Source organism: Pleurodeles waltl, chromosome 3_1 (genome assembly GCF_031143425.1).
Source record: "Pleurodeles waltl isolate 20211129_DDA chromosome 3_1, aPleWal1.hap1.20221129, whole genome shotgun sequence".
NCBI lineage: Eukaryota > Metazoa > Chordata > Amphibia > Caudata > Salamandridae > Pleurodeles > Pleurodeles waltl.
Genome location: NC_090440.1, coordinates 206,395,212 through 206,407,942, shown reverse-complemented (window position 1 = coordinate 206,407,942; position 12,731 = coordinate 206,395,212). Strand labels below are relative to the sequence as shown.

The window sequence follows — 12,731 nt, the reverse complement described above, 5'->3', positions numbered from 1 at the left end:
AAGCAGCATGAAATATAGGACTGCTTCATTAATACAAAATAAAATTTGTATTGCAAAATATTTGAGCCCATATTTGAGTACATCAGGCAATGCACTCTTTGACTAGACCGTGCTTACTAATACCAAAAAAGTCAAATGCCAGGAAATGCACTGCTGAACCTGCAGTGTCCTTCTAGCCCTCTCTCTCCCTAATATCACTCTATAATCAGAGGAGGCTGTGACGGGCCGGCGAGGTGCAGCCCATCCATAAACACAACATGTGCTGGCGCTGCCGGATCTAACCCGGCTCTGAAGGATGAGGCAGTGAATCCCCGGGAACTTCCGGCATCAAAGGAGGTGCCGGGAGGTTTTCACCCGCCAGGGAGGACAGATGAAATGACAGACGGCGGAGAGGAGGGAGGAGGCGGAAGTAGCAGGAGTACGGGAGAACGGAGATTCGACCAGAGGCAGGAACCAGGAGGAGAGTTCCCGAAGAGATTTGCAGCATCGTCGGCGGCGCAGGAGGCGCACCGCGAAACTTCCAGCCACGCTTCAGGAGAAGCGTGGCACACTCAGGTGCGTCCTGATACCGGCTAAGGGAAACCAGGGTGGTTGGGAGGGGAGAAGAGGAGGACGCAAGTGGGAAGGGGACAAAAGGACAAGGGGGAGTGGGGAGGACAAACAGTGAGGAGCGAGAAGGCAGCAAAGTGGAGGAAGGGAAGGAGAGAGCTCAAAAAGACAACTTTCAAGAAATACGAGGGAACTAGACAGTAAACAGAAATTCCTATAAACAAAAAGCAGGCATAAAGGACAGAAGGGTTCAAAAGCAAGAGAGAGAAAAGAACCAAGAGCCAAAAAGACAGAGAGGAAAAGATAACCCAAGAGCGTTAAGAGAAAAGAAGATGAGAGTACAGGACAACAGGAAGTTGTACACAGAGAGGAAGACAAAACTGAAGCCTACAGCAAATGACAGAAAAGTCACAAGTAGACGATAAGTAACAGGAAAAGCACTAGAGAAGAAAGAGAGGAAAAAAACCACTTCAAAGCAGAGAGAAGAAAGAGAGAAGAGTAGGAAAATAAAGAACAAGGGGATAAAGGAAAGGAACTTACCATATCTTATCTTGTTCTTTCCCACATGCGCCTCCTGGGAGCCCTGTAAGAAAGAGAAACCATAGGAGAAGTGGAACCCAGTGGAAGACAGACGAAGAGGAAACAGTACAGCAGAAGTCACTTATATGTTACGCCAGATTTTACCAACTAAATAAAACTCACCTGAATTCACAAACCTTTACCTTCGTGTCGTCATTGACCTACCCCGGTCACAAGTGGTGTCAGAAGTGGGATTCTACATACGAAACTCGATGCCATGGAGGAGAAACCCACGCTGGCGGACATGATAGCACAACTGGCCGAAGGGCAGCGCCACCTACAGTTGTTCTGAGAACAACAACTCAAGGAAGCCAAAGAAGAGCGAGAGGCACTGCAAACAGCACTGAAAAGTCAGGCCACCATAATGGCCAACAACCAATTGGTCCATGAGACTGCCTTGGGAAAGCTGACCGACACCATTGCACACACCAAAGTACATCCCAACGTGCCTAGCAGTGTCCTTTAGAAGTACCAAGAACAAGAGGATCCCGATTCGTTTTTTACAAATTTTGAGAGGGTAGCAAGTACTGCTAACTGGCCTGAGGATAAATGGGGACAATACATAGCCCCCTTGCTCACTGGGCAACTACAAGCCGCCTATCAAGCGGTGAATCCCAGAGGGACTACTCCCTACGCGGAGGTAAAGAAGGCAATCCTAGAACGTATAGGATTAGATAAAGAAAGTTATAGGGCTAATTTCAGACAGACGAAGTGGCTACACCAGGAGAATCCCCGCACTGTTTACTACCGAGTACACCATGCCGGGGGAAAATGGTTACATCCCACGGAGACCACGAAAGAGGAGATGTTCGATAATATTATACTAGAACAGTATTTAGAAGCTCTTCCACCCAGCACGCATAATTGGGTTTGACAACACCCAAGTTCAACCAACCACACCTCTATAGACCTTGCCTGTGCCTATCATCGGGCTCCGGATTTTCGCAGTGTCCCCTCTAAACCACCGATCACTACCACCCCACGTCCAGGGCTGGTGAAGCCTATACATCCTCGAATCATGATGGTACATGGCTCAGATTGGGCCCTCCCTACCACCTCCATGGCTCCGAGTCATCCCACAACTGGACCCCAGTGCTTCCTTTGCTCAGAATGGGGACACATCGCCCGTAACTGTCCATTAAAGAAAGAACCAGAGGAGCCTACGGAGATCGGAATGATGAAGGGTCGAGTATTATGGTCTGGTGATAGGAGGCCTAAATATACTCTAAAGGTCTGTCTGAATGACATAGAAAGGAAAGCTCTAGTAGATTCAGGATGTAGCCAATGTGTGGTTTGACAGGATCTGGTGACACCCGAACAATGGAGCCCTCAAACCCAAGTCCTGATAACGTGCGCCCATGGAGATCAACGGCTCTATCCAGTAGCTATGGTCCATCTCAATTGGAGAGGGGACGACAAAACAATCACTGTAGGGATGATCCCAAACCTGGGCGAGGATCTTATCCTCAGTACGGACTATGTGAACTTCACCCCTCTCTTGGAAAAGGCCTGCCAAGAGCATATAAACAACGCCTGGTGGGAAGAGGCACCCTTTGGAACAAGCGAGATGGAAGCAAGAACCCAGAGAAAAAAACTCAGCCGAAAACAGAAGAGAGAACAACGACGGGAACACCGAAACTCCCTTACTCTTAAGATCCCAGCACCCACACTACATACCGCCAAGGTGTTTACAGCCGTAGGAAATTTTAGACAAGCACAACGTGAAGACCCCACCCTGAAAAACGCCTGGCAACAGGCCTTACACCCGGACGGACAATCGGTAGGTCCTACATTCACAAAAGAAAACAACTTGTTGTATGGAAGTACCCCCAAAACAATAGGAAAAGCGTCTCAATTGGTAGTTCCCCAAACACATAGACAACAGGTCCTACACTTAGCACATGGGGATAATAGGGAGGGACATATGGGGAGAGAAAAGACTGAGGCAGCGATATTAAGGCGGTTTTATTGGCAGGGGTATTTGGGGATATAAGGAAACATTGTTCTGAATGCCCAAAGTGTCAACTAATGAATCCATCCTCTCATGGGCCAGCCACTCTACAACCACTCCTTATTATTGAGACCCCTTTCTCTCGGGCAGGCTAGACATTGTAGGAGCCTTAACTCCGTCTTTAAAAGGGCGCCAGTACGTCCTCGTGCTGGTCGACTACGCGGCCCGGTATCCCAAGGCCATACCTATCCCCAGTATGCATACGAAAACCATTGAGCAGGCTATGATCGAGTTTTTCTCCCGCATAGGTTTTCCAAAGGAAATACTCACAGACCAGGGAACTCCATTTATGTCATGACCTATGGCCGACGTATGCCACTTCCTAGGGGTCAAACAAATAAGAACCTCAGTATATCATCCTCAAACAGACGGTTTAGTAGATCGATATAATAAGACTATTAAAACATTACTCCAAAAAATAATTTCAGAAGCATGTAAAGATTGGGAAAAGAAGCTACCATTGGTTCTCTATGCCATACGCACACATGTCCAGGCTTCCACAGGACATAGCCCTTTTGAGTTGCTGTTTGGGAGACAGCCCCGTACACGTCTAGAAATGTTGGCAGAACAATGGGAGGAATCAGAGGAAGAGGTCAAGGACATCCTAACATACACCAGAGAGTTGAGGGAAAACCTACATACAGTATAGGAGAAAGCCCACACCGCTTTAAGAGAGGCTTAAAGTAAACAGAAAAGATTATATGACTCCAAAAGCTCCTACCGTAGTCTGAGGGTGGGAGACAAAGCGTTGGTATTGTTGCCCAGTTGTGAAAACAAATTACTGGTCCGATGGCAAGGACCCTATGAAGTAATAGAACAGGTCAATCCCACCACGTATAGACTCGCAATACCCCAAGGTACCGGCCAGAAACAACTATACCATTTTAATCTTTTGAAGAAATGGTATGAGTCCATGGACGAACACTCCACCTTTTATATCCCAAAAGAACCTGATGAAGACATTCCCCTCCACTCCCTCCCAACTCATTCACGAAATGATAGTCCTAACCCTCAAATAAACACCGCCCTCTCGGAATCTAAACTTAACCAGCTTGACACCCTCTTCAAGAACAATCTAGACGTATTTTCAAAAACTGCTGGACGAACATCCTTAGTTCAACATTCTACTCGTACCAATACCAACACGGTATCCTGACAACATCCATACCATATCCCTGAGGCAAAAAAACAAGTCAAAGAGCGAGAAGTAGAAGCTATGTTAGAAGCGGGTATCATAGAACCATCCACCAGCCCTTGGTGTTCCCCAGTGGTACTAGTACCAATACCGGATGGAAGCACCAGATTCTGTGTTGATTTCAGACGAGTCAACGCCTTATCACAGTTTGACTCGTGCCACGCATAGACGAACTCCTAGATCGGTTAGGCCAAGCCTGCTATATGTCCACCCTAGATTTAACGAAATGGTATTTGCAAATTCCGTTACGTCCAGAGGATAAGGAAAAAAACGGGTTTGCTACTCCCTCTGGCCTTTATCACTTCACAGTTCTTCCGTTTGGACTCCATGGAGCTCCTGCCACCTTTCAAAGACTCATTGATAAGATACTTAGGCCCTATCACCAGTATGTGGCGGCCTATCTGGATGACATAGTGGTCTACAGCATTACATGGAAGGACCACTTTGAGCACCTAAGGCACATCTTACAGGCACTAAGGGAAGCCAACCTCACAGCGAATCCAGAGAAATGTAAACTAGGCCACACAGTAATTAAGTACTTGGGCTATATACTAGGAGAGGGACACGTTAGACTACAGATAGAGAAAATCCAGGCGATCACCCAAATACCCCATCCCCGCACAAAAAAGGATGTACGGGCATTTCTGGGGCTCATAGGATATTATCGTCGGTTCATACCCCAATTCTCCACTATAGCTGGGCCTCTTACGGACTTATTGAGGAAAGCATGTCCTAATAAGTTACCCCCTCTCTCTGCTGTGGAAATAAAGAGTTTTGAGACGTTAAAACACGTCTTAACATCCGGACCTATTTTATGTTGTCCCGACTTCACCAAACCTTTTGTGGTACAACCCGATGCCTCAGATGTGGGACTAGGGGCCGTGCTATCACAAGAAAAAGAGGATGGAGCTTTATATCCCATTGTCTACATTAGTCGTAAACTCCTTCCTCGGGAACAGCACTACCCCACCTTGGAAAATAAATGTTTGGCTATCAAGTGGGCAGTGGAGTCCCTACGGTAGTACTTGGTGGGAAGAACTTTCACACTGTTGACAGACCATGCGCCATTGACCTGGCTTGCCCAACACAAAGACACTAACGCTCGAGTACTCCGGTGGTTTCTCTCACTCCAACGTTTTTCCTTCCAGATTCGTCATTCCCCGGGCTCCCTCATGACGAATGCCGATTACCTGTCCCGATATCTGGATTCAGAGCGCCTCTATCAGCCGCACGCTATGGGGAGTGTCTGTGACGGGCCGGCGAGGTGCGGCCCGTCCGTAAACACAACATGTGCTGGCACTGCCGAATCTAACCCGGCTCTGAAGGATGAGGCAGCGAATCCCCGGGAACTTCCGGCATCAAAGGAGGAGCCAGGAGGTTTTCACGCGTCGGGGAGGACAGATGAAAAGACAAACGGCAGAGAGGAGGGAGGATGCGGAAGTAGCAGGAGTACGGGAGAACGGAGATTCGACCAGAGGCAGGAACCAGGAGGAGGGTGCCTGAAGAGATTTGCAGCATCGTCGGCGGCGCAGGAGGCGCACTGCGAAACTTCCAGCCACGCTTCAGGAGAAGCGTGGCACACTCAGGTGCGTCCTGAAACCGGCTAAGGGAAACCAGGGTGGTTGGGAGGGGAGAAGGGGATAAAAGGACAAGGGGGGTTGGGGAGGACAAACAGGGAGGAGCGGGAAGGCAGCAAAGTGGAGGAAGGGAAGGAGAGAGCTCAGAAAGACAACGTGCAAGAAATACGAGGGAACTAGACAGTAAAAATAAATTCCTATAAACAAAAAGCAGGCATAAAGGACAGAAGGGTTCAAAAGCAAGAGAGAGAAAAGAACCAAGAGCCTAAAAGACAGAGAGGAAAAGATAACCCAAGGGGGTTAAGAGAAAAGAAGAAGAGAGTACAGGACAACTGGAAGTTGTACACAGAGAAGAAGACAAAACAGAAGCCTACAGCAAACGACAGAAAAGTCACAAGTAGACGATAAGTAACAGGAAAAGCACTAGAGAAGAAAGAGAGGAAAAAATAAACACTTCAGAGCAGAGAGAAGAAAGAGAGAAGAGTAGGAAAATAAAGAACAAGGGGATAAAGGAAAGGAACTTACTGATATCTTATCTTGTTCTTTCTCACATGCGCCTGTTGGGAGCCCTGTAAGAAAGAGAAACCAAAGAAGAAGTGAAACCCAGTGGAAGACAGACGAAGAGGAAACAGTACAGCAGAAGTCACTTATATGTTACGCCAGATTTTACCAACTAAATAAAACTCACTTGAACTCACAAACCTTTACCTTCGTGTTGTCATTGACCTACCCCGGTCACAGAGGCATATGACACAGGACTGTTTTCCTTCTTCCAGTGATTTACAGAATTTCCTTCGGCCCCTACTCCTGAGGCTACTAAGGCCCCGGGGACCCCATCTCCCTGGGCCAATAGTGTTGGGAGGACCTCTTGGAGTCAAGTTGGTTCCTCATGTTTTAAGGTTCTTTTTATAATTCATATTTTATTTGTGTTAGCTACCCAGCTTTTAGCAATGACATTTACATGCATTTCTTGTATGATACTATTCTATGAGTATGTGGTACCAGTTGCTAGTTTAGTTAGCCTTTGACAACATGTAATCAGTACTTTCATTGAAGGCTAGGAACGTTGTAAACAAAATCTTAGCTCTTACGTTGCCCGTTCAGGAGACAGCTTCTAACATCTAGACATAGTATTGCATCAGAGCTGTGCTTTCAATACAGTATGGTTTTATTATATAAATGATGCACTGACCCAGAAGCAGCAGAAGGCATTACAGCCATGACCGTCCTGGGGCAAATGCTGTGTTCGAATTGTAGCTCTGCTGGCACTAATCTACCACACTCCACAGACGATTGCCATCTACACCGCAGGCCGACTCCTGACCCTGTCTTTTTGTATGGGGCTAAGGCTAATCCCTTAGATCTGGCCAAGCAGATGGGGACACCTACTATGCTCTCAGCATAGTCTTAGGGTTAGGTAGGAACATCTATAATCTCTAGAACATCTAGAATCACATTCACCGTGGTTGGGTTGTTTACTCTCTTTACCATGTTTACAATGCTTATTACTTTGCTTTGTTTCATCTGCCACATTCTACAGCTCACATGCTTTATGCCACATTGTGAGTTTTGAAATAAATGTACTGTAACCATATCTCTAATCTCTTTGTGTTTCACCTGGGCATGCATGACTAATACAATGAAAGGGCGAGATCTGTTCCATGTCTTCCCTGAGGAGTCAGAGTGTCATGTTTAGTTTGCCATGATCACCTTCCACACTGGCTGGTTTAGGGGTCCAGGTGAAGCACTGTGAGCTACCTAGCAATTGGGCCGACAGCTCATGATGGTGTGGATGGAGTTTATCCCCCACATTCTGAAGTACTTTTGTCTTAATATGCAGTCCTGTTATCTTAGTAGTAACTGCATAACAATACTTTAAAAAAGGGGAGGTGGAAGGTGTCCCCCCCAAAGTCTGTTAAGGCCCTGAGAACTCCATCCACCAGGACTGACTCACTGACTGTGTCCCTTGGACTCCACCCCAGGGACACAGTAGTTTTCCTCCTGTCTGCAGCATGGGCTGGGAAGCTATGTCCGCTCCAACCCAGTGGGAGCTTCAAAAATGCTCCCACCTGGTGGGAACAGTGAAAAATAGCTGCTACCACCAGGCAGGAGCAGTAATGGCTCTAGATGCACCCAAGATGGGTGCATGCATGAAGCTGGTGCAGCACGGATGCCCTTAGGCTCCCCCCATGGCTCCTAACATAGTTTGTTGTGGGTGATCTGCGTGGGCTCTGGGACACCCACCAGGGTTCCTGTGGGATGAGGTCCGAAGTTCCTGCATAACCACGGTTTGGCTGACTGCGCGCATTGAACACAGGGTCTAGCCGTGGGCCATGCTGTGTGCAGAGTGAGGTTGCCTATGGCCAACCTCCCCACTGCATGCTGCCAAAGGCCCTGCATGGGTCGGGATTGGGTTTTGGTGTGGTAATAAAATATTACTTTACATTTAAAAAACCCTAGAAATTCACTGAAACAAACAACGTTAGGTGAAAGTTTGAGTGACAACCTAATGTAAACTCAAAAAAACAATGAAATTCAATAGTTATATTTATCTCTTGTAACTATAATTTGTGCTCTAAGGTAACTATAACTTGCTTTCTCACCATGCACAGCTAATTATCCCCCATATTACATAACTCATGACATGTTCTATGACATAACTGATAACATAACTGCACTATTTGAAATGCCATAATTGATAAAAAGACTGTGCATGACGCGGGTGCGCGAGTCTAGAAAGAGTGCTTTTTGTGGTGTGGTGTAAATCCATTTAGTAGTTTTTGAGAAATGACCTCCCCTGCCTGAGCCTTCCTTGGACCCTGGGGATTCAATCCCCTGGGGCTGCTTTCTTTTATATTGTGGGAGGTGCTCAGCCCCCCTCCCTGAGCCTTTTTTAGGCCTTGAGGACCCCATCCCGAGGGGTTGATTTTTTTATTTAGGGGCAGGAGTGTGTGTCCCCCTCACCACAACCTCATAGAGGCACTTTGGGCACTTTGGGCCTCATATAACCCAGGACTAATAGTTAATTAAGGGGAGGGTTCATGCAGCCCCCCTCTATGAGTCTTCAGGAGGCCCCATAGTCCTCATCACCTTTGACTGGTAATCTGATAATGGGGAGGGGATGTGCTGCCCTCCTCTCTGAGTCTACTAGAGGGTCTGGGACCCCCATCCCCAGGGTCAGTGTATTTCTTATCCCTCTGAGCTCGATTGCAGTGTCTTGAGGATACCATTCCCTGGGACACTGCAATTCCCTGCCTGGTGAGTCCAGGCAGAGAACACAACTTTTCTCCCACAGGGTAGGAGCAGTGGAAAATGCTGTTCCTGCCCTGACGGAAGCAAAGTAATGGATCTGGCTCCGACCAGCCCACAGTATGGTGCTTGCAGAGGAGCCTGCATGGGCTTCAGGGGCCTTTAGGCTCCTCCTCCACCCCCCAATAGTGGAGGTGTTGTGGGTTACCGGGGGGGCACTGAGGAACCCACCAACAATGCAAGTGGCTGACTCCCACCGGGGCCTTGGTGCTCCCCCTGCAGCCCTCTATGAAAAAGGAGTCAGCCACTTAACAAAAAAATCACTGTCTCTCTCTTGCACCCACATGCTGATGTTTTCTTTCAAGAATGTAAAAATCTTTTAAGGCAATCATTTTTTAAATGTGTGCGTTTATAAAATATACATTTGATTACAATTATTGGTGATATTTTGACAAAACCAATAGGTCTGCTTTATATATCTTGACAGTCTGACCCCTGATAAAGCCAATGGGCTCAGTAACCCTTCGCAAAGCTAATAGGTCTGCCTTACTTAATAAAGCACACTTTACATTGTTACATCACACAGTCAGCTGTGTCTCTCTGCAGGGGTTGGGTGCAGGGCCTGGCTTCAGACCACAAACCTCATGCTGCCGAACATCATGCTGCTAATAGTGAGGCCCAGCACCCAACCCCATGCCACTGCAGATAAAGGCCATGCCCTGCAGGGGGGAGGAGTGCTCATGGGGGTTGAGCGGAAGTCTTGGCAGAAGCCAACGACCTGCACCGCCTAGGCCACTGCCTACATGGGACCACTGCCTGCTCACCCTGAAATTTTTCAAACAGAAAACGTTTTTTTAAAGCAGCCTCTGTTTCTTTAAGGAAGACTAGTTGCATTAAAAAGGAAGTTTTCTGTTTTTGAAATGGAATCAAAGGGATGGTGGTCTACTGCTCCTTGCAGACCACCATCCCTATGATTGCAGCGAATTATAGAGGGTAGCAAATTGCAACATGAATAATGGATATTATTTAGACAAGCCCTTCTGTGACCCCGTGCGATTCCTTATTTTGTAAAGCAACCTATTAGATAAAAGGCCGGTTTGCAAAATCTGATTTATCTCTGCATATTTTCCAACCGCTTTGTTCAAATTGAATCTTTTTATATTTAACCCCCTAATTCCTGCTTATGAAGTTAGTCCATAGTTTGCTCTTCGCTTCTTGCAGGAAACTATTTTAAAACGGTTTTGCTACTAAAACGAAAGGTATACGATCACTGCCCCTTACTCACATTACTCTTTTCTTCTGTCGTAGACCAACAGGTCACCCCAGTATCTTCCCATCCATCCCAGAGCCACTTAAGGATTTAAAATCTCCTGCCTCAAACAAAAATTGGAGACTGTCTCAGAGATGAATGGAGCATAGAGCTGTACCTGAAGAACATGTTCTAGACAGCTTCTCTGGAATTTTTGCTGCTCCCATTTGCACACCATTTTCTAACCCTAATTAGCCTCTGTGCACGCCCTTTCAGATCTATGCATTCTCACATTCCTTAGAGGCAATTTGACTTAATTTCACCATCCACATTTCTGGGGTTAACCTTCCCTCTTAAAATATCATCCATGAAATCTACAACTATCAAGAGCGTGACTGTTGACTGTGACATCTGCCTTCATTTTTTTTAGGCACTTATTCAACACAAATTTAAAAAAAAAACTTGGAGACACGCTCCAAAATGGAAAATATAGCAAGCGCTGTGAAGCTTCCCCAAATCTGAATTCTCTGCATCATATCACTGGCTCATAGGGAGCGCTGCACATCGCCTCATCAGTCTTTCAATTTAACAATCCATTAGTGTATATCAAAAATCGTCTTACGCTGTTTTTTTTGCAACTAATATCTTCAAGTATTATTGTTCGATATCTTTTGACTGTGCCTAACATCCATTACCGAATCTTAACAATAGCACATCGTGTACGGCCAGCACTTCGAGAAAGTCGCCAACAGCATCAACCTTTTCTTAATTTAATCTTTCCTCACACAGTCACGAATTACCTCAACTGAAAAAAACACTACAACAGGCCCATTTTGCTCTTCAGTAAGCTTCCACTCGTCCCTGACCATGCTGGTTTGTATATGTTTAAAAGTCGCATTGGCTATTAATCTGACAAAACAAGTGTACCAGTATACCAGGTACAGGATCGGACTGGCCTCCAGGGCAGTCATGCAGTGCCTGATACACTGGTCTGACAGGTCACTGTATAGATCTGTTTTTGGCTGTTAATGGGCCTGTTTTATGGTCTGCTGAGCCTGTTTTTACTGTTGAATTCCCTGATATTACAACAAACATTATCTGGAGCAAGCTCATACCCATGCATTCTTTCATGGTTGTACGACGGAATGCCGACTGACAAAACAACGGGTGCCTAAACAACGAGGTCGGAACACCTCGTAAAGGCATTCCTGGTAAAGTCATTAGTAACAGGCACCCATTGATCCTGCATGCCTCACCCCACCCCCCCTACCCCACCCCAAAACCTAAAACCCCCGACCCCTCACCCCCTCCCCAAAACCAAAAACGCCCCACCCCCAACCCGACCCCAAAACCTAAAACCCCGACCCCCCACCCCCTCCCCAAAACCAAAAACGCCACACACCCCCAAACCCACCCCAAAACCTAAAACCCCGACCCCCCACCCCCTCCCCAAAACCAAAAACGCCCCACCCCCTAACCCCACCCCAAAACCTAAAACCCCGACCCCCCACCCCTCCCCAAAACCAAAAACGCCCCACCCCCCCAACCCCACCCCAAAACCTAAAATCCCGAGCCCCCACCCCCTCCCCAAAACCAAAAACGCCCCACCCCCCAACCCCACCCCAAAACCTAAAACCCCCGACCCCCCACCCCCTCCCCAAAACCTAAAACCCCCCACTTACCTGAGTCGTCGCCTCGTCTGCATCATCCTCCTCAGCCGACTCCCTTGTTTGTACCTTAACCATGCATGTTCGTTGTTCAGGACATGCGTGGTTAAGGCACAAAATAACGAAGTCGTGGTTAAAGAAAGCGTTGTTCCGCTTTCGTTAACCAGGACTTCGTTATAAAAAAGTCGGCATAAAGGATGTTTCCCTTCTTTCATACCTTGCAAAATACAAACGTGGTGTGTTTACAAGTTCAAAACTGCACCAATTTGCAATAAGGGCCACATTTTTATGTATTTAGGCCCAGATTTATACTTTTTCCCGCAAAATTGCGCAAATGCAGTTTTGTGGCAAAAAGTATAGTGCCGGCTTGCGCCATTCCACAGCGCCAGCCGGGTGCCATATTTAAGGAATGGCTCAAGCTGGCACTAAACTTGGGCTAGCGTCTTTAAAGAAGACGCTAGCTGGGTGGGGTGGCGGTAGGGAAAGAGGGGGTTGTGAGTCAAAAAATGATGCTAGCCTGGTTAGAGGCAAAAAAAATGCCCCTAACCAGACTAGCGCCATTTCCTGGCGCACAACTAACAAAAACATGACTCCTGTATTAGGAAAGACAGGAGTTATGCCCACCACCCCAATAGCCAGCACAGGGGACAAGTGT

At 47.1% G+C, this 12,731-nt stretch overlaps 1 protein-coding gene across 2 annotated transcripts; it reads left to right on the top strand.

The window, feature by feature from the left end:
- The first annotated feature begins 318 nt into the window (after positions 1-318).
- Positions 319-6,612, top strand: LOC138283938 (uncharacterized). 2 transcript variants are annotated; one of them, XM_069222197.1, is made up of 2 exons: positions 319-555; positions 5,483-6,612. In XM_069222197.1, the coding sequence occupies exons 1-2, from the start codon at positions 376-378 to the stop codon at positions 5,939-5,941; spliced, it is 639 nt and encodes a 212-aa protein (XP_069078298.1). In that variant the 5' UTR covers positions 319-375; the 3' UTR covers positions 5,942-6,612. The 2 variants fall into 2 exon arrangements, with proteins under 2 accessions (XP_069078298.1, XP_069078297.1); XM_069222196.1 differs by having other exon boundaries at positions 319-2,908.
- Positions 6,613-12,731: the final 6,119 nt, after the last annotated feature.

Bases quoted from the DNA above. Each gene is read 5' to 3' on its own strand.
- LOC138283938 (XM_069222196.1), top strand. From the start codon at position 2,516: ATGGTCCATCTCAATTGGAGAGGGGACGACAAAACAATCACTGTAGGG. The intron at 2,909-5,482 runs GTAGGTCCTACA...TTTTCCTTCCAG, and splicing joins TACACCCGGACGGACAATCG to ATTCGTCATTCCCCGGGCTC.